We start from the raw sequence: 25,278 nt of genomic DNA on the forward strand, positions 1-25,278 counted from the left end.
TGTAACAGCTGGATTGCTCTTGCTTCTGGCAAGAAGTGTCGGCTGTAAAATTTCTGGTGTTACGTTGGTGTGTGCTCATGCGCTGCCGGGACTGAGGGCAGAGCAGGTGCCCTGCAGCGTCTCGGCACGCAGCCAGCACACAGACTTTGGTGACAACCTGGCTGACTTGGGAGAAAGGAGCATTTTCTGTCTGATGAGGAAGAAATCCTCATTTCCACTGACGGGACTCAGTCTTGGAGGGCATGTGAGAGACCCTGGGCTCTTCCAGGGCTAGTGCTTGCCATGGGTATGGGCAACCACACATACTTCCCTCCTGATATTTTCTACTTTGTCTTGTGGCAAGATCCGTGCCGTGCCACAGTGTCCTTAGAGCTGTGTGAGGCGCTGATGCCTTCCCTATCGCAAGGATCCCAAGAGACTCCTAAGGGCTTGATAAGGAGTTTAAAAACTTGGAGTTTGTTTGAATTGCATGAGCAAAGATCTAAATATTGCATAATGGAGGAGTAACGCTAGGAAAGTCCCGTTAATAAATCCTGGTTCCCTTACCCCATTTCCACCCTTCCTGGAATATTTTCACTGCTGCAGCCTTCTCTTCCTGATTGAGTCCTTCCAGCCCTTAGATGTTTTCATTCATGTATTTGAATCCTTGCGTTGCCCATGGCCCCTCTGTATCCAGCCTGCCTCTCTGTCTTGTATTTCCGAGCCCTCGCTTCTATTTACAGCTCTGTTTTTCTGAGCTGTCTCCAAAATGCTCACAGAAACCTTTAGATGATTAACTCTTTGTAAACCATTGCTCAATTGTCAAGTACCTTGATGTCAGCACTGCTGCCCTCTGAACGCTGGATGGTCCTTTGACTTCTTGGAGTGGTGTCAGCTAACGGCAGAGCCCAGATTTTCCCCGCTGTGTTCAGATAGCTTTTTGGGGGATGCTATGTTTTAAAGTGTGTTTGCAAACCCAGTTTCTGCTGCGAGCGTTACATCTTAATTCAGACAATTGCGGTGCAAAGCAAAAAGCCACCCGAGGAAACTGCAGGAAGTGGGACTGGAATGGAAAGAATGTTGACTGGAAAGACAGACAGAATTGCACTTTAAACAGTTTTCACTAGACTGTAAATACAAATGGACTGGAAAACCAGAAAAAATTTCTTTGAACGTTGTTTGGATTTTGCAATGACGAGGTTTCGTGTGTTACAGAGTAAAAATAACAGGGAAAGTGTTTGAACTGAAAAGAGATCAGAATCAACTGACAGGTACCGTGTGCTGTGATACATACTTTTATTGGTCAGTCTCTTGAACTGTATTTGTAACTTAAATTACATGAAAGACAATCGTACTACCAGCGGCTGTTGGTGAGGAGCAGTGTTCACAACACCAGCTTTCAGGTTTGTCCCAGCATATACTTTTTTCTGGTCTTGGACTTCTTTCTCATTTTTATAGGTCTGACTCACTGTTTTCCAGAGAGGCTGGACAGACATCGCCGTAGTTTGGCTTTGTGGACCTTTTGTGTTCCCATTTACATCGAGAACTTCCACTGCTGAAACAGAATAGAAATAAGTACTGGGATTCCGCGTGTGTCAGTAGGACGGGTTACTGTGGAGCTGGTGCTTCCCTCATTGCTGTGAACCTTCCTAGTGGGAGAAAGCCCTATGGAAGGATAAGCCCTGGCTGTAAAACATAAATTTGGTACTGAGATCTGTGAAACTGAAGCAATGCTGCTTTTAGATTCAAAAAGATTTCCATGAAGTCTCTTCTGACAGCGGGCTGGCTTTTTCAGAAGTTACCCTCGTTCCTAGAAATGCTAGCTGTTGAACTCCTCTGGAAAAACCTGCGCCTGTTATCGGAGCCTACGGTCCCCGGTGCCTTGCTCTATCACCCCGCCTGTGCGGAAGGCAGCCCCGCAGGGTTTGTACCGCTCTCCCTGTGGCCCGGCAGCAATCTGAGCCTGGCCACGGCTGCTGGAGGCGGCCGCAGCTGCGACGCTGGCCTGGTGCCTGCTGTGCTGGCCGGCATTGTTCCCACCGCCCTCTGTCCATGCGGCCGGCCGTGGGGGCCGCTGGGAGAGGGAGGGCCAGGCCTGCTGGCCACCGGCCCACAGAAACGCAGGGGACGGCTTTGGGAGCACAACCGGCTCCAGAGCAAAGTTCTGGAGTGTAGCTCCTGCAGTGAAAGGTCGGGGAACTCTCATGCTGAACAGCCACGAGAGACCCCGGCCCTGCACGGAGGCTGCCTGGGGTGCGAGTCAATCCCTAGGAAGATGAGGTCCCCCGAGACTACAAGTCCCAGTATGCAATACTGCTCCTCCAGTTGTATAACCTGCACCTGGGCCTGGGTGAAGGTAGTGGGTGGCCAGAGCTCCTCTCCTGCCATGGCCAGGGCAGCTGCGGCTCCCAGGCAGCTCCGTGCCCTAGGAGGAGTGGGAAGGTGCAGGCTCCATGAGCACCAGCCACTGGGGCCTGAGGGGTGCACGCACCCTTTGGCTACACCACCTGTTTTGGGACTTGCAAACACGGGCCCGCGAGCAGTGGCGGAGTCGGGGGGTGGGTTATGGCCGAGTTACCCACAGGGCCAGGGGACTGCCACCGCCCGACTGCTCTGCCAGGGGAAGTCGTGCTTCCTCAAGTTTTCCATGTAAGAAAAATGGAGATTTCTCTGGGCAGCAGAGTTAGTGGGTGGCTGCTAAATGTAATCCTGTGTTGAGCCGTTTGTAGAAAGCGTCTGGGAAAGGAGAGGTCAGGCACACCGGGTCGGGAGGGTGCGTGCAGGCAGTGGCTCGCAGGGTGTGAGGCAGCCACGGTGTCGCCAGCCATTTAGTGAGGGCACGACAACAGTCAAGGCAGGGGCTTACCCTGAGCCTTGTCCTCGGGAGGGAAGGCTGAGCCCATGTTAAGCCTCTTCCCACGAGGAAGAAGAGGGGACTGAGGAAGGTCTCCTGTACCCAGCCCTCGCCTGGCGCTGTACCTCCTGCCTCACCCTGCACTGACATGGTGTCCTTGGGCCTACGCTTGCTGGAGGAGCCCATGGGCACAGGGACGGTGTGTGGGGCAGAGAGAGCATCACCGGGGGCTGGGGGGGCGTGTGTGTGTGTGGAATCCCCAGCGCCCTGCAGCCAGCTGCTGCTGCCCGACCCAGCCTTGGCAGAGGCAGCCCCGGGGAGGGGGTATTTGCAGCTGGCAGTTCCCCCCCCCAACCCTCGACCCCCTGCGCCGTGTCTGCCGAGCAGGAGCCCTGTCCCTCCGCCCCGGCCGTGTCCCGGGCACACCTGACCGCGCTGCGGGGGTGGGTCGGGCCGCCTGCCCCTGCACCCCCCCCGCCTGCCCGGTGCCGTTGTTCTCCCCCCTCCTCTCCCCGCCCCGGGGCCGGCAGCGCCGCCGCCACGTGGCGCCCGGGGCCGCGCCGGGCCGTCCCCGCTCCCCGCCGCCCGCTCCCCGCCGGACGGGGCGGGCCTTGCCCGCCGACGGCACCCGCGCTGCCCGCGGGGCGGGGCCGGCCTGGGCTGTCCCGGCTCGGCTGGGCTCGGCTCCGCACGGCCGGACCCACCGACCGACCCACCGACCTCCGCCCGCCCGGCGCCGGCCACCGGCCCCGGCCGCCCATGGGGAGCGCGGCCCGGCGGCGGCCCGGCAGCAGGAGGCAGCGGGGAGGCTCCCCCGGCGGCCCCGCTCGCCCGTAGCCCGGCGGGGCATGCCCGGCCCCAGGATGCCGGCCTGGGGGATCCTGCCCGTCACGCTGCCCGCCTTCACCATCACCGGCATGTGGATCGTGTGAGTGCCGCCGGACTGCCCCTCACCCCGCGGCGGCGGGCCCGGGGTCGCCCGGGCTGCGGGGCGGGATGCTGCGGGGCGGGGGGCTGGAGGATGCTGCGGGACGCAGCGGGGCAGGGGGTTGCGGGGCACCGCTGGGCCCACGTCAGGTTGGGGCACTTCTGCATGCTCGGTCGCTTCCACACCGCCCCGTCCCCCCACAGTCACCCTGCGTGGTCACTGCGTCCCGGCAGCGGTGCTGGCGTGTGGCTCCCTGGCCTTGCGCCCCTGACACCCCGTGGGATCGCATGCCCCTGTCCAAGTGTGAGCGCGGCTGATGCTTAGGTGGCACGGGAACGGCCTTGGGAGCGATGCCCCCAGCACATGGGTACCCATCCCAAGTGCCAGATGGATGGGAGAGCCAGGGGACATTTGTGCTAGGGGCAGAGGCTGTGTCACCTGGGTGAGTGGCACTAGCCCACCCTGCCAGTCCCTTCCCTGGGCCTTGGCCCTGGGATCTCAGCTGGTCATGTAGGGCTGTCCTGTTCCGCCCCACCAGCCCCCCGGTGTCACTACCGCAGGGGTGGTGGGCACTGGATGAGGTACTTTTCCCAGAGGCACAGGGAGCCCCAGCACAGGTGATGGGACTTTCTGGGGTGGGGGATGAAGCAAATGCACCCCGTACCATGCAGGTCCCTCCGAGAGCTTCCCCCCTGTGGTATCCCCCGCTCTCCTTCACAACAAAGGTGAATGCTGACCCAAGTGCGGGGAACTCATGCTCCAAGTTTTTCCCCTGGATGCCTCGCGAAGCCCTGGCTGTCTCCTGTGGGTGACGCTGGGGGCGGGAAGATGCTCCTCCAGCCCAGGGCAGCACGGGTGGGAGATGCTGCTCACGATCCTCACCGCCAGAGTTCCCCTGGGAGGGGGGAGCAGAACTCGGGCCCTTTTTCTGTCCCCAAACATGTCCTGCAGCCGCCCAGGGGACACTGTGTCCCTCGTCTGCGCAGTGGTGGGGTGAGGCTGGGTAGTTGCATGTGGGAACGCGTGGTCCATGTGGGGCCCTGCCAGCCATGCCTGGGATGCAGAGCTATGAGGGGGTACCCGGTGGATGGGGGCGCATCCTGCTGGGGGAAGGCAGTGCCATTTGTCCCTCTCTTGGGTTATTGCCCCCTCCCAGGAGGGCACGGGGAGCCAGGACGGGGACTGGGTGCTGGGGGGAGACCTGTGCTGGGAAGTGGCTGGGTGAGAGGTCTGCGGGGGGGCGATGCTCTTGGTGGGTGACCCTTGAGGTGGGCAGCGCTGCCCTGTGGCTCCCCCCAGGTGTCCCGCTCTTTGCCCCAGTGCCTCTCTGCTGGGATCGTCCTTTTCACAGCCCGGCTGTTACGTGGCCAGCTCAGGCGGGAGAGGGGTTTTCTTACCGGTGTCAGGGCCTATTTTTAACCTGAGCTGTTTACGGCCGCTGGCGGCAGCGATGTGAACAGCGCGGTGCCTCCCGCTGCTGTGGCTGCCAGGGCGGATGGCTCCTCGCTGGCTGGAGGGGCCACGGGGCCGAGACCCCCCGGAGCTGAGCGGGGTGCACGTCACGAACCCCTTGTTACACCGACTGAGGTGTGGGGGTAACTCCACAGTGAAATGCTCAACAGAGCCGATCTACCTAAAATGCCTTGCCAACACACCGACTACTTATCCAGGCTTCATTTAGCTCCGGACACTGGCCAGCAAGGGGCTGGGGCAAGCACAGCAGAGCCCAGTGGCCATCAGGTGACACCCTGCATGGCTGTAGGCTGGTGGAGAGCCCCAGTGCTGGGGTGGGGGGCTCTGCGGCAGAGCAGCCCCCCAGGGCCTGGGGAGCACAGTAGCACCATGGGGAAGAGGCCCCGCCGGAGTAGCGGCAGCTGAACTGAAGTGGAGCAGGAGGCGGCTCTCGGTGGGGATGGGGGTGCCAGGCAGGGGGATGTGGGAGCTCCCCAGAGCGAGGGCTGGGCTCATCCACTTGCTTTTCTTTTTCCTGCCTCATAAAGCCGGGAGTGCCACAGGACGAGTGTTGGCCCCTGGCAGGCAGCGAGAGATTGTACCCCCGGCTCCCATGGCTCGTCCCTGGGGCTGGGGATGCAGGGAGAGGGGTGGCTGTGGTAATCCCTGTTGTTGTCTCTCCCCCAGGTACGCCATGGCACTCTCCAACAACCATATCTGCCCCGTCCATAACTGGTAAGGCCTGGGGGGGTGGCAGGGGCCCTTTGCCATGGACCAGCTCTGTTAGAGTCCCCACAATGCCAGGGGTCCCTCTCCAGTCCGTCCCATTGAGCCATGCCATGTTGTGCCAGTCCACCAGGTAGCCGAGGCACCGCCTGCACCATCACCGTGCTGAAGAGGGGGTTGGGTGCCAGGCTGGCCCTGGGACTGGGTATTTTTCCCCTGTCTGGGGATGACGGGAGAGGTGGAAGCACTAAAGGGGGCACAGAGTCACCTTCTCTCCCAGCAGACATGGTGGTGACAGTGATGGGGCACAGTCGCCCCAGGGCACGTGTCTCCCGTCCAGCCCGCGAGTGGCTTTTGGGAGCATAGCGGCTTGGGGACAAGCTGCTGGCAGGGCTTGGCCCCGCATTAGCAAAGCAGTGAGGATGCCAGGGCTGGGGAGGGCTACCAAAAGCCACCCTCCCTTCATAACCGCAGGAAAGCCTGCGGTTACGGCTGCGCCGGTGAACGGTCCAGCCCTGCCGCAAATCAGACAGGGAGAAGGAGGCCATTGAGAAAACACAGCACGGAGAAAGTATGAAAATAAGTGGTCAGGGAATTACAGAGGGCCGTGTGTCTCCATGGAAAAGGCTGAAGCTTGCTTGCTTGAGGCTAAATCTGGCAGTGCCAGGGGGATGGGACAGCTCCGCGGCTCCCGGCCACCCCACGGGCAGAGCAGCCGCCTGTAGCACCCTGGGATGGGGGATGAGGCGCAGGAGGAAAAAAAATGGGAAAAAAAAAAAAACCCTGTTTGCTCTCTTGGCAACTTCTTCTGCAGGGTTTTTGGCTTGTTGTGTATCCTTAAAAATCTGCCCAGAAAAATCCATGTTAGTTTAATTCTTGCTGGAGTGTTTGAAGGAGAAGGGGGAAAAAAAAAACCTGCTGCCATTTCCTGCCTGATGGCTGATTCTGCCCTGGGAAGAATGTGTGTGTCGGGTTGTCTCCACCGCACAGCCAGCCCTTAATGATGAATAATGCTTCCCGGCCTCGGGCTGCTCGCTTTAAACAAAATAACAATAATAAAAAAACCCTCCCAAACCAAACAACGGCCCCAAGAGCAGCCCTTGAGGAGGCCGTGGTGCTCCACGCCTCGCTGGGGTTCTCGGTCGGAAAATAAAGCCGCCAGTAAAGGAGACTGAAAAAACACCAGAGCCCAGCCCGGCCCTTTCCAAAAAGGCCATTTTAACCATGCGCTTGCTGAGGGGCTGGAGGTGGCTGGCGGTCAGCCTGGGCCAGGGGCAGGGCGGCGCTGGTGGCCCCTGGCTCCCATCCCCTCCGTGGGGCTGGGGGTGTCTGGGGGGGCCCTTTGGGGCACAGGGCTGTGGGGTCCCTGCCAGCGGGGTGGGGATGGGGCACTGCTCAGCTGTGCCAGGCAGAGGTGCCGGGTGCCTGGGTGATGCTGCAGCAAAGGGACACTCAAAAACCCCCTGCAAATGTGTGCCAGCTCCTGGGAGAGCTGGGGGGGCAAGGGGGCACGTACCCCCACAGTGGGGAATTTAGTTACGGTTGCAGGCAGCAGCTGTGGTACAGGAAGGTGTCTCGGGCTGATAAGAGCTGGGTCCCCAGGGCTCGCAGGGTCGGTGGCCGCAGGAGGCACTTCCAGGGCTCTGCGGTGTCTGCGGGCGGCAGAGCCCTGCCCCAGCCCCGCGGCGCTGGGCGCTGATAACAGCCCCCCGGGGGGATGCCCAGCCAGGCTCCCCAGGGCAGCCTGGGGGCTTGCTCCTGCCGTGTCCCCCCAGGCAGCTCCCTCCCTCCCAGGCGGGGTGGCACTGCCCGGTGCTGCTCGTGGCCGCGGGGGCCGTTTCCCGCTCAGCTCGGCGTCCCGTGCAAGCCCGGAGCTGTCGGTGGCTGCGTGCCTGGCTCCACCTGCGCTCCCACCCCGGGATGTGTGTGGCGGGGCTGGCGTGTGTGTGCTCCTGCTCCTGCTCGGGCTGCAGGGCTGCAAGAACGCCGCCGAGCCCCGCACCCCGATCCGTGCAGCCCCCTGCCCCGACATGGCCTCTCCCTTGCAGGCAGGGACGCCGGGTGGGCAGCAGAGCCAGCAGGCAGGGGACAGGCGGTGGAAACCCAGGCGTGATGCTCCCGGAGGACCCTGCTGGGTCACTCCCTGGAGGGGTTTGTCCCCAGGGTGCGGGCACATCCCTGGGGTTGGGCTGCGCTGTCTTGGGGGCAGCTCTGCTGCCCTTGCAGGGCCTGTGGGCAGGAGGGTCCCGGGCAGCAACTCGGCTCTCCTAGGCTGTCCCTTTGCTCCCGGCAGGAATTACAACCAGTCGTGTGGTGTGGACAGCCCTGGCTCCTGCTGCACGCTGGACCACATCCCCCTCGTCAGGTGAGCAGCCACGGGGTGGGAGCACGGGGTCGGCCGGGGGTCAGAGCCGCCCTGAGAGCACCCCCGGGGTAACCCAGGAGCGTGTCCTGGGGAGGGGGCCAGGCGCCGCACCCCAGTGCCCCCCGGCTAAGGGCTTCCCGGGTCTTGCCTTGTCCCTGCAGCAAATGTGGCACCCTGCCTCCCGAGAGCTGCTTCTTCAGCCTCATCTGCAGCCTGGGCTCCTTCATGGGTAAGTGCCCGCTGCTGGGGGAGTGGGGCTGGGAGCCGGGTGCCCTGTGGCACTCACGCCCGGCGGGGGGCAGGGGCGGGTGGTGGGGGTCCGCAGGTGTGCGACGAGGCTGTGTCTCCCTCCCGCAGTCATCCTGGTGGGGCTGCTGCGCTACGCCCACCTCCTGGAGCGCCTCGGGCCGTCCCTCCTCAACACCCTGGGGCTGGCCACCGGCTGGGTCTGCGCCGCTGGCCTCACCATGGTCGGCAACTTCCAGGTAAGGCATCTCCTCAGGGGGGTCCTCAACGAGGGGGGGTGCTTGGCTGGAGCGGAGCAGTGGCAGTGCTCAGCACTGTAGGATTTGGGGTGGTTGTTTTGGTCCAGCCCCCGCTATCCGTGCCCTCCTTCACCTGCACCGGGCGCTGTGCTTCTCCAGGCGCTGGAGCTCCTCTTGGTGTGTGCGCTCATACTTGCAGGTCCAGATTAAGCTGCTGTGTTTGGTCTGACACTTATCTGAGACCCTCTGCATGCTCTGTCCCCTCCATGGACACGTCACCCTGCGCGGGCAGGGACACGCCAGCTGGGCAGAGGAGACCCGGCCAAGCTGCGGGCGCTCTCGCTGCCCGGCCATCCCGCTGTGGATGTTGGCTGCTCGGGGGCCCATGCCAGGAAACGTGTCTGGGCAGAGCCTGAGCAGGGTCTGGAGCGGCCCGGGGCTTGGCGGCAGCCGGCAGCACTCACCCCCATGCCTGCACTGCCAGGCACCGGCCTCCCAGCAGCTGCCTGCTTGCTGCCTGCAGCAGCCGGTCCCTTCCGCTTGGCAGGAGGCTGCTGCCGGCGCCGCCCCCCGGGAGAAGCTTTGCTGGCCCCAGTCCCCCTTGTGCCCCAGCCATGGCTCAGCGGCTCTGCTGAAGGCCGGACTGTGACCCCCAGGGGGGCGTGCAGGCAGCCCCAGATGCTGCTCAAGGCAGAGGGGTGGGCTGTGACCCCCCAGGAGGGGCTGCAGGCAGCCCCAGATGCTGCTCAGGGCAGGGGGCAGCCCTTCCCCATGCCCCTGGGCATGGCAGGGCTGTTGGCTCAAGGGGCTCAGGAGCTGCAACCCCATGGATGCACAAAGCAGCACTTGGAGATCCCAGCAGCAGGTCCCAATCTGCTCTTCAGCCAGGACTCGGGCACCGCACACTGCCTGGATCCGCTCCTGGCACTGCCCACCCCCTGGAGCAGAGCCACTCCGGAGGAGCATCCCAGGGGGCCGGCACCGTGGTCTCTCCCCTGCAGGTGGATCACGCCAAGGTGCTGCACTACATCGGAGCGGGGGTAGCCTTCCCCACCAGCATGCTGTTCCTGCTCCTGCAGTCCATCCTCACCTACCGCATGGCCAAAACCCCCGGGCAGTACTGGACCGGCCACTTACGTAGCATCCTCACTGCTGTGGCCTTCCTCACCCTTGTCTTCAGTATCCTTCTGAAGGGTGTGGGGAGGAGATCTGGGATGGGCTCCTTGCAGGGGGTATGCGCCCCACATCCTCCAGCCTTTGGTCTGGCAGCGAGGCACGGTGCCAGGAGGGGCTGGGCAGGGGGCTGAGGGCGGGCAGCTCGCTGCAGGTTTAGGCCGGAGGAGCGGCAGTGTCAGGGCAGTGCAGGGGTGACGAGGGAAGGGGATCCTGGTGGGATCCTTTTGGGGCGCTGGGGTCCCCCAAAGCAGCCCCAAACCAGGCTGCTGCAGCCCAGCCTAGCTGCCGCTGCAGGCTCCATCCCCACACCTTGCAGAGTGGAAGGACCGGTTAATTGTTGGTTTGTTGGGTTTTTTTAATGAGACAAAGGTATGTTGAGCCCTCGGCAATGCAGAGTCCATGCGAGTCACCTGCATGACCGAAGCTGAGTACAAAAGTGCTCTGTGTGGGTGCCAGGCAGGCGCATGGCAGCACCTCTGCCGGCCACCTGACTGAGCTGCCCCTGGGACGAGGGAGGGCTCGGTGAGCCGGCGCTGGGGTCTGCAACCCATGCCGGGGAGGGAGGGCACGGCGGCAGGCCGAACAGGGCTGGAAGAATGGTCCTGAGTGTGTGGCCGTGGATCCAGGGGCTTATTTGGACCTGAGGTTAGGGATAAATTGGGAAACAAGCTGGTGGTTATTGGGCAGGAAGGGGATAAAGCATGCGGTGTCCACAGGTCCCAAAGAGGCTGGCTGGGGTCTGGCCAGGAGGAGCCTGGGGGGTGCTGGCGGGTCTGGGATGTGCCAGAGGGTCCTGCTCTGTCACCGCAGCAGGCAGGCGGGCCAGGAAGCAGGCAGGGAGCTGGGAAGGGCAGGAGCGCCGCGGGGCCATGCCAACTGGGAGGGACAGGCAGGGCATGTAAGGACAAGGGAGACGGCTTGGTGCCTGCCTGCTCTGTAAGCACTGGGGACTGGAAGTGGGAAAGCAGCGAGCTGTGGTGGGGACCATGCGGGAAAAGGGCTGTGACCTCTCCTGGTGGGATGGGGTGAGTGAGCAGAGGGCTCTGCAGGTCAGGTCCCTGCCTCTCTGGCTCTCCCAGATCTTGGTCTCGCTGGCAGAAGGCAGGACACTGCCAGAGGCCTCACCTGGAGGGCTGGCAGTTGTACCTGCCTTCTCCCCTCACCCGTGGTGGCTCGGGCAGTAGGTTTCCATAGAGATCCCCAGTGGGAATGAGAGAAGCGTAAGAAAGCTCTGGCAGCAGTAGGACCTGGAGGGGAGGGAGCAGGCCCCCTCCCTGGGGTGAGACAGCCAGCAGCGCAGAGGGACGGGGGGTGCTGCGGAGCTGGGACGCAGCAGCCCAAACCCCCTTACTGAGGGGAGGGAGAGCTGAGGAGCTTTATCAGCTTTGCCTCCCGTGGGAAGATGGGGAGTGTCAGCCCGGTTTGAGGAAGAGGGGAGGGGTGTGGGGAGGGTGAGGCAGCCGGGCACCCGGCTTGCCCTGAGGGCTGCAGCCTGAGTTCCCCCTGCCCCAGGCTCTGCAGAAAATCCCCGCCTGGCATCGGTCCTGTGATTTACCGGGGCTGGTTTGGGCATGTGTGCCACCGCCTCACCCATGGCGGGGCCTTCCCGGTGCTGGCGGAAGCATGTGGGTTTCTTGGTTTTAAGGGTGGTGGTGTGTTTCCTGCAGAGAGGGGCTCGCGGGCCCCCCAGCATGCAGCAGCAGTGGGATGTGGTCCTCCATGGGGTGGTTGGGGTCCAGCTGTGCTTTCCTTGACGGGCATGCCCTCAGGTGGTGTGTTCTTCATCCAGGAGAGCTTTGTGCTGCAGCATGTGGCTGCCCTGTGCGAGTGGGTGTTCATCATTGATGTCCTGGTCTTCTATGGCACCTTCACCTTTGAGTTTGGGGCCATCTCCACAGACACCTTCCTGGTCCTGCTGAAAGCCAGCCGGGCCCCCAAAAGTTACAAAGGCGAGAGCAGTGTGTCCAGCACAGTCCACATCCACAGCCATGCAGAGGGCCTGGCCATGGCCTGACCCCTACACGGGGAGGCCTTAAGGCTCATGGCGGGGACCCCCAACTTGGCATGTGCTGGTGACTCCCTCATCCTGAATGTCTCAGAGACCCTGGCTGCCTCTGGGTGCGTGTGTGTGTGTATGTGTGCATGCGTGGGCGTGCGGCGCCCTCCCCTCCTGGTGGGAGCTGCAGCCGCAGCTCCGCCAGCAGCTGGTGTCCCCTGCAGGAGCTGCCCACTCCCTGCTCCCAGGGTTTGGGGTCACTGCGGAGGTGCCAGCCTGGTTCTGCCATTGGCAGAGCCGGGGTGTGCCCCCGAGCCCTGCTGAGTCGGGGGCTGTTGTAGGCAATCATACAGAGGCCCCCTTCTGTAAGGGATATGGGGGAGCAGGGGGCTCGCCCTCCCCTCACCACCCAAGTCTGGTGCACTGGGGAGGAGGGATCGCCATTCCTCCCTCCCTCCCTCCTCCGCAGCCACCGGGGCAGGGTTAGGCAAGGCAAGCCTTCCAGCCGGCCACTGTGACTGTGTCCGAGGAGCAGAAATCCCAGAGTGCCTTTTCCCTTCCTTGGCGGGTGATGACAGTGCCGGTCTCTGCACCCCGAGTGAGGATGGCAGTGGGGGGTGTCTCCCTGCCAGCCTGCCTGGGTGGGGGCAGTGGCTTGCACTGCTGCAGGGTGACACTAGCAGCCCCAGTGGGACCTGGCTGTCGCTGCTCAGGGCCTTCTGATGACTTTCCCGCATTTTTTCAGCTTGGAGGAGAACTGCTGAGGCAGGTTTCACCTCCTGGGCCACGGCATTCCCGTGCTTCCTGGCAGCCAGCTAGGTGAGGAAATGGATCTCTGCATTTACCGTCAAACCAGGGATGTCCTGCAAGCACAGCGCCTGCAGCGCGCTGGATTTCCCCTCCATAGCGCTGCCAGCTTAAGCTGACTCTGCAGGACAGCCCCTGCACGCTGTCCCTGCGCGCCCCAGCCCTGCTCTCCCAGCCTGGGGATGGGCTGCTGCCAGCCCTCCCACCCAGGGAGCGCAGGCACGGAGAGGCCACGCGTTTGTGTAGGAGCAGAGGAACCCCACGCCCCGCTCTGCCAGGATTCCCAAATCCGTCCTTCGGTGCCTTGCCCAGCGCTCAGCCCAGCCAGCGCCTGCCCAGTGAGAGCCCGTGCGGCTCAGCCCCAGCCTGCGGCGTCCTGGGCAGGGGCTGGGGTGTGGGGTGGGCTGTACAGGGCAATGAATGGGTGTGCATGTCTCTCTGTATACATAGATCTACATATACATATATATATACACATATATGTATATATATAAATTTTCCCTTGTCCCTGGAGAGGGGCATTTGCTGCTGCTGTGCGCATTGGTCAGGTTGGGCTTCCTGACTTGCCCACCTTTTCAAACTCGGCCTATAAATCCACCTGTATATGTAGTTCGAAGAGGAGCATTTCTGACTTTTATATCTAATATATGTTTAAAAATATATATATATATAAAGAAAGAACAGTGAATTTACAATAATAAAAGTGAAAATCAGCCAAGGGTGAGGCAGACTCTCCTTCCCTGCTGTGCAGGGCTGGGGTAGCGACCGGCGCGGGGGCCGGGGTCCAAAGGGGTGGGGGACGAAGCGTCCCGCGGCCGTCGGGGGACGGCTGTGAGCCCGGGGCTCGGTTCCCTGTCCCGAGTGTCGGGCAAGGTGGAAGACAAGCGTTCTCACCCGGGATGCAGCAGCCTGGAGTTGCACGTCCCATCCCGTCGCGGGGGGGTATCCCCCAGCGCCACCCCGCCGCCGTCCCCGCCGGGGCGGAGCCGGGCTCGGGAAGCCCCGGGAGGCGGAGCCGGGACGGGACTTTCCCGGGGCCGCGGCCGGGGCGAGTCGGCCGCGCCGGGGCTGGAGCTGAAGGCAAGCGGCCGGGGCGGGCCGGGCGACTGCTCCGCGGAGCCGGGCCGGAGCAGACGGGGGCAGGGGGGCGGACGGGGGAGAGGAGGTCGCTGCCCGGGAGGTGCCGGTCCACCGGGGTGATCGCGGCTGAGCCGTGTGCCGGCCGGGCAGCGGGCAGGGCTGCTCGCAGCAGTGGGGAGAGCACCCTAGCCGACAGCGGCCCTGTGCCCGCGCCTGGCCCGGGGGATTGCTGAGCGCGGGGGGGGATGCTGAGCGCGGGGGGATGCTGAGCGCGGGGGGGGATGCTGAGCCCGGGGGGATGCTGAGCGCGGGGGGGGGATGCTGAGCCCGGGGGGATGCTGAGCGCGGGGGGGGGATGCTGAGCCCGGGGGGATGCTGAGCCCGGCTGCCCCCGGCTGCAGCCCCTCCGCCGCTCTTGCCATGTGCCCGCTGGGGCGATGGGTGCAGATGTATCCTGATTTTAAGGGGAAAGGGAGCTGAACTGGTCGAGAGGTGTTAAGTTTCAGCGCCAGGGCTGCCCGTCCCTGCTGAGGGGGCTGCAGCGGCCAGCCCTCGGCAGCTCCTCGCCTCCCACTCGCCACAGCAGCCATGCGGGTCCCTGGCTGCCCGTGGGCCAGCTGTGGGGCTGGCTGGGAGAGGAGGTGTTGGGAAGATAGATACAGGCTGGAGGGAGGTCTGCTGGCTGGGCATGGGGAGAAAGCAAGTCGCACCGCTGGTGTTGATACCCGTTTGCCTGCCAGTGGGGAAGTTGCTTATTTTCCTGTTTCCCGTTGCGGGTGAATACTGCCCCATCCTGCAGCTCTCCCTCCCCGTGCTGATCCCTGCCTGCCCGGGGAACAGGGCTGGCTTGCTGCCTGCCCCGAGGGGAAGAGGTCCATGCCCGCAGGCTCAGCTAGCGCTACCCCAAAAGAAGCTGCGAACGCCAACGCAGTATTGATACCATGGGCAGAATGGAAACCAGGGAGAGTGAGAGACAGCAAATACCGGGCCGGTGCTGAGAGGGTTTTTCTGAGGGTGCAGAGATATACAACTGAAGCCGATGGTTCATAACACAAGAGCAGAGCAGCTGATTTACAGGCCCTAGAGGAGAAAACCAGAAGATAGTGGGTGGCTGGGGTTTGCCAAAACCAACTTGATAGCCACAATGGGAGTAAAGGCATTTTATGCAGAGAGATATGAATGGCTTAGGTGCTCGAGGGCAGGCTGTCAGGGAGTGGGAAGGCTTGGACGGATTTCCAGGAGAGGGGATTTCTCTCTGCCATGCTTGCAGGTCAAGGACTCGGTTTCCAGGAAGGGTCTCTGAACAAAGTCCCCGTGAATGCTCTGCGAGAGGGACTTGGCAGCCTCTTGCCGGGCCCTTGCCAGTAGCTGTTGGGACTCCTGGGATGGAGCAGAGCACAGGATTTGTGCAGAAAACAAGGTCAGGTATTTAGGGCCATCATTTGCAGGCATTGGCAGGCCACAGGGGAAACAAAACACGTAAGGAATAGTATGTTAGAGGAGCACCCAGCTGGGTGGCTGCAACATGTCAGGTGTACACCAGGGCGGCTTGGAGCAGAGCCATGCTCGTGCTGCCTCCTGTGTTTCTGGAGCACCCTTTCCCATGGCTGCTAAATGCTCCTGCTGCAGACAGACAGACGGACGTTTCCCTCCCGCCCGCAGGGCATCGGCTCTGCAAGTCAGCCGGCTGTCACAGGAGGAAAGAAAATAGCACCTGCCTTACTAGGTCACGTTCAAGGAGCTGCAGGCATGGAAGAATGGCTTTAGCTTGCGCCACTTGCCGGTGGCTGGCCTTTAGTTGAAGCGGTCTGGCTGGCATGGGGAGGCTGTGCCATCCGGCAAGGGTGCTGCGGCAGTGCTGCGCTCCGGGCAGGGAGCTGGTGCTGCTCTGGGAGGTGCGTCACAGTCAGGTTGCTGCTTTTCCCCCCCGTTCCCAGCCATGCTCAGAGAATCCTTCCTGAGCCCTAGGAAGGTCTGAAGACAGGGAGGAATTAGCCCAGCAAAGGGGGGTCCAGGCCAGACGCACTGGGTACCACAGAGCAGGGATGCTGCTGACGGCAGGAGGGGAAGTGGATCCCCTTCTGGGATGTGTGTGGGATAAAAGCCGAGTGTGCTACACTCCCAGGGGAAACCCAGAGTCCTGTAAGGCCTGAAGGGCACTGCAGCTTGGCACAGCAGGCTGGACTTACCTTGAGAGCAGGTCTGAGGTTGCCACAGGCTCTTCTAGGAACAAGGCAGCGGGCAACGACTCTCCAGCTCTGCTCAACAAGGAAGGTGGGCTTCCTCTAACATGCACTGTGCGAGCATGCAGGCATACGGCCAGCAATCTCCCGAGTGAGCCGGGGCTGTGCGGGCTGGGTAGACACAGGCGCGCGACCCAATGACGGTCCTTAGTCATGCTGTTTGCTGCAACAAGTGGAAGTGTCTGGGGCAGCGCTGAGTGAGCTGTGAAAACCCCTCTAGAGGGGATGGGGCTGACGGCACTGGAGAATGGGAGCTGTTCTGTTCAAGGGCACAGGCTGTTCTTCTCCAGCATCTTCAGGCCTGGGCTCCCCCAGCCAGGCTCAGTGGTAGGGTTCAAGGTGGCTGTTGCCAGCGTGCTGGGGAAGGATGTTTGTCCCCTCCTTCACCTCTCTGGGAAACAGTTGCCAGCAGATGAGGTGGCTGGCTGGTGGTGGCCAGCTGAGGATGCCTAGGCGGGATCCCAACAGCAGGCAGCACATGCTGCTTCCTGCAGGCCAGCCTGGGGTTGTGTCCATGCTCCCAGGGCGTGGACATGGCTGGGCTCACACGGCAGGCCATCCGGGGAAAACCTCAGGCCTAGGGGGACAGGGCAGCCCCTTTGGAGGACTTGAGTGGCTGGAAAATCTCCTTGAAAAGGCTCTTTTCAGCTTCTGAATAATATGAGTCACGCACGGGTTGAACAATCCCCTTCCTTCCCCTCTTCTCCCACACAGCCAAAATCCCCTGAGCGGGACCTGCAGCAACCACTGATTCAGAAATTCATGGTATGAGGGTACCGTGGAGTCAGATACGGGGTTTTTTCTTTCTTTTTTTTTTTTTCTTTCCATTGCTTAGTGAGAAGAAATGTGGAGCAAGAGAGCGTGCCTGGAGGCTCTGCTCTGATCCTGCCCCTTTGCTAGAAGTCTCTGGTGGTTTCCCACAGTTGGGCAGACCTTGACCTCGTCGGGACCCCCGGCTGCGGTAGCCTGCAGTCCCCATAGCGATGCTGGGGCTGGACGGGTTGCTGAGACCAGCCTCTTCCTCCCCGGTGAGTAGGAGGGTGCGAGCGCTGTGGGTGGCAGAACCTTGCTGGGGTTGGCGAGGAGCGTGCAGTGCCAGGAGATTCTCCCATGGGGAGGTCTGGAGCTGCCATTCCAGCTTTGAAACCAGATGCTTCCTAGCGGGAAAGAGGGAATGGGAACATGGACGGCCAACACCTCTCTCAGGCCACCCCGCTGGGAAGGATGCAGGGGCTGGCGCGTAAGTGGAAATTTGGGCGGTGGGGGAGTGGGAAAGCACCTCTTTGTGTGTCTGGCAAGGGGGTGCCGTGTGCCTGCGTCGGTCTGCAGAGCCCTGGAAAGCTGCCCCTGACCAGGGAGCTGGGGGGGGTAGCAGGCTTTGGGGCAGCGCTTTGAGTGCAGGGGGGCTTGGAGAAGGCATCGCTGTGCGGGAGGTGCGTCATCGAGGTGAGATGATGCGGGGCAGAGACCTGGGAGTTCCCAGGGGCTGCCGACGGGTTTTACGGCACGGTCCGGGTGGTCTCAGCCAGGCTGAGATGCAGGTGTTGCAGAGGAAAGGGTGCGATGGCTGGTCAACGGGGGCTGGTGCCCGAAGCGGGGCCGGCGGCCGGGCCCGGCGCGGGGCAAACCCCTCCTTTCTCCCGGGGGGAAACCCGGGACCTTCGGGCGCTCCCGGGCAGCGCCCAAGCGAGAGCAGCCGGGGGAGGCGGGCGAGCAGCCGCCGGGATTTCCAGCCCGCCCGGAGCCCGAACCTCCCATGAGGCGAGGAGACGGCCCCGTCCCGCCGCCCCCGGGCCAGGGGAGCCGGCGGCGGGGCAGCCGTGCCCGGGCCCTCTTCGAGCCGAGGGCCGCTGCCAGCCGTGCCGTTCCGGGCCCCGGGCCGCGGCGGTGCGGGGCGGGGCGGTGACGCGCGGTCCCGTCATTTCCCGGCTCGGCGGGGTTTCTAGGGACTTTCCGGAGCGGCGGTGCCTTCCTGCCGCCGCCGGTCCCCGCTCACCCCCGCGCTCTCCCTCCCCGCAGGCCGGCGGCCGGCCCCGCGCAGATATGGACGAGCAATTCCAGCCCGTGAGTGCGGCACGGATCGGGGCGGCCCCGGGGCGGCGGTGGGGAGGTGTCTCTGCCGGGCCCCGGGGTTGGGCTGGGGGCGGCGCCGGAACCCCCCGGGTGGGTTGGGAGATGGGGGTCTGCAGGTGCCCGCGGGGTGGGAGATAGGGGTCTGTGCCCACCCTCTGGGTGGGCAATGTCGGGGGTCTGCAGGTGTCTCCGGAGTGGCAGATGGAGGGTCTGCCTCTGCCGCCGGGGTGGGAGGTGGGGGGGCCTGCTGGTGCCCCCAGGGTGGGCAATGAGGGGTGCGCACCTGCCCACCCCTCTTCCCTGGGAAGGACAGGGGATCTGTGCCTGCCCCCCTCCTAGGGTGGGCAATGGGGGTCTGTGTCAGACTGTCCCCCCTGCCCTGAGGGCGGGAAATGGGGGTCTGTGCCTGTCCCCCAGGGCAGCTGGGGGCTCCAGCCCCAACACACTCATCACACTCATCTTCCCTCCTGTCACCCAGTGCCTGGATGGGATTGACTACGACTTCAATTTCAGCTCCCACATGATGGAGCAGAAGGAGCCCCTGATGGAGACGGGTAAGGGCCCCTCTGGCTGTGCCCTCCCGGGGGTCCCCAGCTGCAGCGGGGTTTCCCCACAGGCTGACTCACGCCCCGTAGTTCCCAGCAACACCACGGGCTGTGTCCCCGCAGGCCCCACTGTGGGCTGTCTGGGAATCCCTGCCCCATGCCACACTGGGACAGGGACTGTTCGATCTGGCCCTGCTGCTCAGTCTACCAGGGACTTGAGGTTGGACTGTGATGGGTCCCCAGGGGCTCCCCGCTCCCTAAGTGCCAGAGCGTCCTCTGGCCCTTCCCTCCTCTCCCTGCCGCTCTGACTGCTATTCCTGGCTGGGCTCTGACAGCCCAGGGGCTGGGGGCCCTTAAAGACTCCCATGGGACAGACAGGGGTCACCTCACCTTCAGTACCATCCCCATACCTCCAGCATCCTTACTGTGAGCAAACGCTTTGATTACCCTGTGTTTCTCACCGGTGCCTCTCCTCTCTGTCCTCCAGTGGAAGGTCCCTACCTTGTCATCATCGAGCAGCCAAAGCAGGTAAGGATGTCACCCAGGTAAGGGCAAGTGTAGCTGTCACCCCCTGCTCTCACGGCATCAGGTGTGGGCCACTCTTGTCTGACCCCCTCTTTGCTTCCACAGCGGGGATTCCGGTTTCGGTATGGCTGCGAGGGCCCTTCGCATGGGGGGCTGCCGGGAGCATCCAGCGAGAAGGGGCGCAAGACCTATCCCACCGTTAAGGTGAGCACTGCCGAGGGAAGGACGGGAAATGTGTATTAAGCTCAGTGTGTCTTGTGGCGCTGGAGGGATGGGAGGGCTGTGTCAGGAAGGGTGATGGCCATGGGGAGGTTATAGCAGGGGTCTGCAGAGTCCTGCAGGCTCCCGGGGACTCCCATCTCCTTTCTCCCCACAGATCTGCAACTTCACGGGGATGGCCCGGATCGAGGTGGACCTGGTGACACACAGCGACCCTCCCCGTGTGCATGCCCACAGCCTGGTGGGCAAGCAGTGCAATGAGGCTGGCAACTGCGTCGCGATCGTGGGACCCAAGGACATGACGGCTCAGTACGTGTGAGGGAGAGCCAGGGTGGCTGGGGGTGGGGCTGGCTACAACTTACAGGCTGGGGAGAAGAGGAGAGTTAGTGCATCCAGGAGTGGGGTTTACGGGATGGGGCCAGGAGTAGGTTTAGACTAGGTCATCGATACGGCTCTGTCCCCTGAGCACTTTTGCCCCGTTCTGAGTCTGGCACATGCAGCTTGTTTTGGGCTTTTGTCCTCAGGGTGGCAGCTCCCCAGCTTTGCCGATGACTTCTGTAGCCAGCCTGAGTAGCTGGGTTATTCCGTGAGCGCTGGAGGGCAGCTCCTGCCCAGGCAGCTGCTGAGGCAGGAGCAGGCAGGCTCCTGGCTACTTGGGTCCCCATGTGCCCTGACACTGCTCATCCCGCAGCCCCGTTTGTAGAAGAGGATGTTTCCCTGTGTCTTCTGCTGGAGTGGGACAGGAGGAACTGGCGCTGCATTCGCTTTACTGCTGCAGTTGCCCTTACAAACCCAGCCCTGGCTGCTGGCTCAGACTCATCCCATTTGCATCCCTCTGGCCTCCAGCCCTCCTGGTCCTCCCCTTTGGACTTGCCACCTGTGAGACCCTGGAGTTTCCCAGCCGCCTCTTTTCTGGGCTCCTTTTCTCTCCTCTGTGGGTTGCTCCTGTTATGCCCCCACGTGGTTATGCCCCCACATATTTACCCGCCACTGCCTGAGTGACAATGCTCTGTGCTTTGTTCAGCTCCTTCCTGGCCATGGGAGCCCATGTGCCCCCTGGGCTGTCTGCTGGCACTCCCAGATCCCAGCGGGATCCCTCTTCTCTCCAGGTTCAGCAACTTGGGTGTGCTCCACGTCACCAAGAAGAACATGATGGAGATCATGAAGGAAAAGCTGAAGCAGCAGAAGATGCGCAACAGGAGCCATCAGCTGACGGGTGAGGGCAGGCTGGGGATTCAGTGGGACTCGGCGCCTTGCAGGGAGCAGGGACCTGATGTGGGTGGCAGCTGCGGGGGGACAGGCAGGGGGATCTGGAGCCCTGTCCCCTTTGCCTGGCCTGATGGCATCTCCCCCTGCCCTGGCAGAAGCGGAGCTGCGTGAGATTGAGCTGGAGGCAAAGGAGCTGAAGAAGGTGATGGACCTGAGCATCGTGCGGTTGCGCTTCACTGCCTACCTCCGTGACAGCAGCGGGAACTTCACGCTGGCCCTCCAACCCGTCATCTCCGACCCCATCCACGATAGCAGTGAGTGTGGGGGCAGGCCAGGGGGGCGACAGGGCAGGCCGGGGTAAGGAGGTGAGGGGTGCTTTGTCTGCCACGGCAGCTCCCAATGCCTCCTCGCTCTGCAGAGTCTCCGGGAGCTTCCAACCTGAAGATCTCACGGATGGATAAGACGGCAGGCTCAGTGCGGGGAGGGGACGAAGTCTACTTGCTGTGTGATAAAGTTCAGAAAGGTAAGAGCTGTTCCCTCCAGCCACAAGCCTCCGGAGGGGCTGCAGGAGGAGAGGTCTGTGTCCTGGGGCTCCTAGGTGGCCGGGGCACCATGTCCCTGGGACAGGGAGACAGGCAGTGCCAGGCGCCCCATCTCTCCCCAGATGACATCGAGGTGCGTTTCTACGAGGATGACGAGAATGGCTGGCAGGCCTTCGGGGACTTCTCTCCGACTGATGTGCACAAGCAGGTACGGGGGAGACGGGGGGACATCCTGACGTGCCCCGAGGCAGACGGGTGCCCTGCAGGGTGGTGGAGCCCTGTCTCTTGCTCTGGGGAGGAGGGGACCCCATGTCCGTCTGTCCTGCCCACAGTATGCCATCGTCTTCCGCACGCCCCCCTACCACAAGCCCAAGATCGACCGTCCTGTCACCGTCTTCCTGCAGCTGAAGCGGAAGCGGGGGGGCGACGTGAGCGAGTCCAAGCAGTTCACCTACTACCCCGTGGTGGAAGGTGAGCACCCCCTAGGCAGGCCGGCGTGGCCCCCCTCCGCCGGGGCTGCCCCTCACCCCACCACCTCTCTCTGCCCGCAGATAAGGAAGAAGTGGAGAGGAAGCGCAAGAAAGTCCTGCCTCAGTTTCCCCAGCACTTTGGCGGGGGCTCGCACATGGGGGGCGCCGGTGGGGGGGCTGGGGGCTTCGGCTCTGGAGGAGGTGAGTGGGGCTGCCTCTTCCCCCTCCCTGCTCGGGCTGCCATGGCCTGGTCCTGGGGTCTCCCCGCTCCCCTCTGGCCTTACCTGGCCCCCCCTTGCTTCACAGGCGGGAACCTCAGCTTCCCCTACTCCCCCGGGCTGGCCTACAACAGCATCTACTCGCCCGGCCCCCACCCTGTGGGGGGCTACCAGGGGGGTGTGCAGATGAAAGGCCCCGAGATGGAGGGTCCCGGGAGCGACAGGCAGGCGCCTGCGGAGAGCACCTACTGCAAGGAGCTGCAGAAGCAGGGTAGGAGGAGGGCTGGGGGGAGTGAGAGCTGGGGGACATCACTTGGGAGAGGGAGCACAGGTTGTGGACCTTTTGGAGCCGGGTGCCTCTCTTTTCCATGCCTGGGGGGATGCAGGAGGGTGGGGGGATGTGGCTGCCGCTCCTGGAGGTGACATCCTGCTTCTTCCCCCAGCTCAGCTCTGCCAGCTGTGGATGCTGGCGCTGGCCCGTCGCAATGCCCATGCCCTGCTCGACTACTCCATCACGGCCGACCCTCGCATGCTGCTGGCCGTCCAGAGGCATCTGGCTGCCTCGCAGGACGAGAATGGAGACACGTGAGCACAGATGGGGTTTGGGGAGAGAGTGAGGGAGCCTTGTTGGCCAGCAGAGCTGTTATAGGACTCTGGGGGGTGGGAGGTGGCGGGGAGGACCTGGAGAAGCATGGAGCTGAGCCAGGGGCCATCCCGCTCACTCTGCAGGCCTTTGCACCTTGCTATTATCCATGAGCAGACAGCTGTGATCAAGCAGCTGATCGAGGTCATTGTCAGCATCCCCAGCCAGCAGATCATCAACATCTCCAACAACCTGCAGCAGGTACGTGTATCTCAGAGTGGCCGGTTCTCTTCTACCACGGGCTCGCTCCTGCTGCCCGGCCCCAGGGGTTCCCGCTGCGGGGAGGCTGCAGGGCTGAGCACAGCACGGCCACTCTGGTGAGGACGGTGCTGCGGGACTCGGCTCCTCCTGCCAGCGCTGCTGAGGGGGGGCTGCTGTCCCGCAGACGCCGCTGCATCTGGCAGTCATCACCAAGCAGCCCCAAGTGGTCCAGCTCCTGCTGCAAGCCCGTGCCGACCCCACCTTGCTGGACCGCTATGGCAATTCCTTGCTGCACCTGGCGCTCCAGGCTGGCGATGAAGAGATGCTGAAGACACTTTTGGCCCACCTGGGCTCGGCTGCCCCTTACCTACTCCATCTGCCCAATTTCCATGGTGAGCGGGGCTGGGAGACGATGGGCAGGAACCTGGAGGTGCCATGGTGGGCTCAGCTGGCAGGCTGCTGAGCCTCTCCCCCTGTTGCAGGCCTCCTGCCTGTGCATTTGGCCGTGAAGGCAAAGAGTTTGGCCTGCCTGGACCTGCTGGTCAGGATGGGAGCGGACGTGAACGCGGTGGAGAGGCAGGGTGGGAGGACCCCACTGCACCTTGCCGTGGAGATGGAGAACCTGAACATGGCCACCCACCTGGTGAAGAAGGTAGGTCGGGGCTGGCGGGTTGGTGGCTGTGGGACAGGAATGGGGCGCAGCCTCCCACACAGCCCTGGCAGGAGTGCGGGAGTCCCCTGTGGTCTTAGGGTGATGGGGGGGGCAGTGCCCAGGCAGCCCATCCTCACGGCCTCATGTCTTTCTCCGTAGCTGGGAGCAGATGTCAACAGCCAGACCTTCGCTGGGAATACCCCCCTGCACCTGGCTGCCGGCCTGGGCTCCCCCACTCTCACCAAACTGCTCCTCAAAGCTGGTAAGGTGCTGCCCTCCCTCCTCGCCCTTCCCCTCCCCGCAGCCCTGGCTGCCCATGCTGGGGGGTGCCCAGGCACCAGACAGACCCCTGGGCCCACCTGCCCTTTCAGGGACTCAGTCCACCCTTCCCTGACAGGGGCAGATATGCTGTGCGAGAACGACGAGCCCGTGAGCCCATCCTCGTCGGAGGCCAGCAGTGACACAGATGTTGACCCTGAGGAGCAGGAGCTGGCCATGGAGCTGGGGGAGCCAGCCCCGGCCATGGAGTGCGGCACCAGTCCCGAGTGCCCCACGCAGGGGCATGGGCAGGCAGGGCACAGGCAGCGCCGCTGCCACACGCCCCTGGACCTGACTCGGAGCCAGAAGGTGTGTGGCGCCGGGGTACAAACCCCCTGGGGGGCACAGCACGGATCGGGCAGAGATCCAGGAGATGTTCCATCCATGTCCCGGGGAGAGCCATGGCGTGGGGAGGCAGGGTGGGTTGGCCAGTGCTTTGGGGGCTGCTGACATCCGTGTCTGTCCCACAGGTGCGGGAGATCCTGCTGCAGGCCTCCCAGCAGGGCCCTGAGGCAGAGCTGCCCACTGCCCCCCGGCCAGGTGAGCCACCCCTTTCCCCATGAAAGCTCCGTGCTGGAGCAGGGCAGGACCCTCCTGGCAGCAGGGATGACGGAGGCAACTTCTCCTGCATAGGGAACGTTCTGTCACTGGACAATGAGGTGCTGCAGGGGCTAGAGCAGCTGCTGAACCAGGACTGCAGTGGGTCAGACTGGATTGAGCTGGCCAAGCGCCTGGGGCTCTGCAGCCTGGTGGAGACCTACAAGGACACCCCCTCGCCCAGCGTCAGCCTCCTGCGCAGTTACGAGGTCAGTGCACATTCGGGGTGCCCCTGTCCCCCCTGCCTGTCCGTCCGCCAGCCCTGCTCAGTGCCCTCTCTCCACAGCTGGCAGGGGGCAGCCTGGGGGGGCTGCTGGAAGCGCTGGACTCCATGGGGCTCCACAAGGCTGTGAGGATGCTCCACAAAACCGAGGCGCTGGAGAAGCTGCAAAGCACAGGTACAGGGAGTGAGGGGCTAGGGATGGGACCTGCTGCCCCTGACCCGCCATTGCTGACAGCACGTGGGGCTTGCTTTGCAGAGCTGAAGGAAGACAGTGCCTACGGCAGCGAGTCGGTGGAGGAAGAGCAGGCGCCTGCGCTGGCCCTGAAGCCAGGGCGGGGGGGTGAGCTGCCCCACAGCCAGCAGCCACAGGTGCACTGAGGGGCCAGCAGCCCCTAGACCTGCCTGGGGCTGGAGGGTGGCCACGTCGTCCCCCACTCTGCCCTGACCACACAAGTGCCTTCCGGACTTGGGGTCCGGCTGCCTGGACTTGGGGGGATGGGACGCAGCCAGCTCCTGCCCCTCTCTGCTCTTATTTAATGGTGTCCCTCTTCTGAATAAAGGGACGCAGTTTCCATTAGCCTTTGCCCTCCGTCTCTCCAGTCCCGGCCCTGAGCCGGTGGGCAGTAATCCCCCCTGAGCCCTGCCTGGGGCTGGGAGTCTGGCAGCAAGGAGGCAGCTGCCAGTCCCTCCTCAGCATCCCTCCATGCCAGGGCTGTCCCCAGCCATGGGGGAGAAACCACAGCGCGCACAAG

General features: G+C 63.2%; 2 protein-coding genes across 2 annotated transcripts; both read left to right on the forward strand.

Moving 5' to 3' along the window:
- The first annotated feature begins 3,491 nt into the window (after positions 1-3,491).
- On the forward strand, positions 3,492-13,486 carry TMEM150A (transmembrane protein 150A). Its single transcript, XM_054205837.1, has 7 exons — positions 3,492-3,761; positions 5,901-5,948; positions 8,233-8,304; positions 8,466-8,533; positions 8,662-8,789; positions 9,791-9,968; positions 11,735-13,486. The coding sequence occupies exons 1-7, from the start codon at positions 3,682-3,684 to the stop codon at positions 11,977-11,979; spliced, it is 819 nt and encodes a 272-aa protein (XP_054061812.1). The 5' UTR covers positions 3,492-3,681; the 3' UTR covers positions 11,980-13,486.
- Positions 13,487-14,233: 747 nt separating this feature from the next.
- On the forward strand, positions 14,234-25,103 carry NFKB2 (nuclear factor kappa B subunit 2). The gene is made up of 22 exons (XM_054205817.1): positions 14,234-17,119; positions 18,111-18,155; positions 18,643-18,718; positions 19,197-19,237; positions 19,340-19,438; positions 19,611-19,762; positions 20,563-20,669; positions 20,818-20,976; positions 21,081-21,185; positions 21,327-21,412; positions 21,537-21,675; positions 21,756-22,163; positions 22,336-22,477; positions 22,622-22,736; positions 22,921-23,128; positions 23,219-23,388; positions 23,548-23,650; positions 23,786-24,015; positions 24,177-24,246; positions 24,340-24,512; positions 24,590-24,701; positions 24,783-25,103. Exons 1-22 carry the CDS (start codon positions 17,075-17,077, stop codon positions 24,902-24,904), a joined length of 2,907 nt encoding a protein of 968 aa, XP_054061792.1. The 5' UTR covers positions 14,234-17,074; the 3' UTR covers positions 24,905-25,103.
- The last annotated feature ends 175 nt before the right edge of the window (positions 25,104-25,278 follow it).

The sequence above is a fragment of the Rissa tridactyla genome, chromosome 6 (assembly GCF_028500815.1).
Source record: "Rissa tridactyla isolate bRisTri1 chromosome 6, bRisTri1.patW.cur.20221130, whole genome shotgun sequence".
In the NCBI taxonomy this organism is placed as follows: Eukaryota; Metazoa; Chordata; class Aves; order Charadriiformes; family Laridae; genus Rissa; species Rissa tridactyla.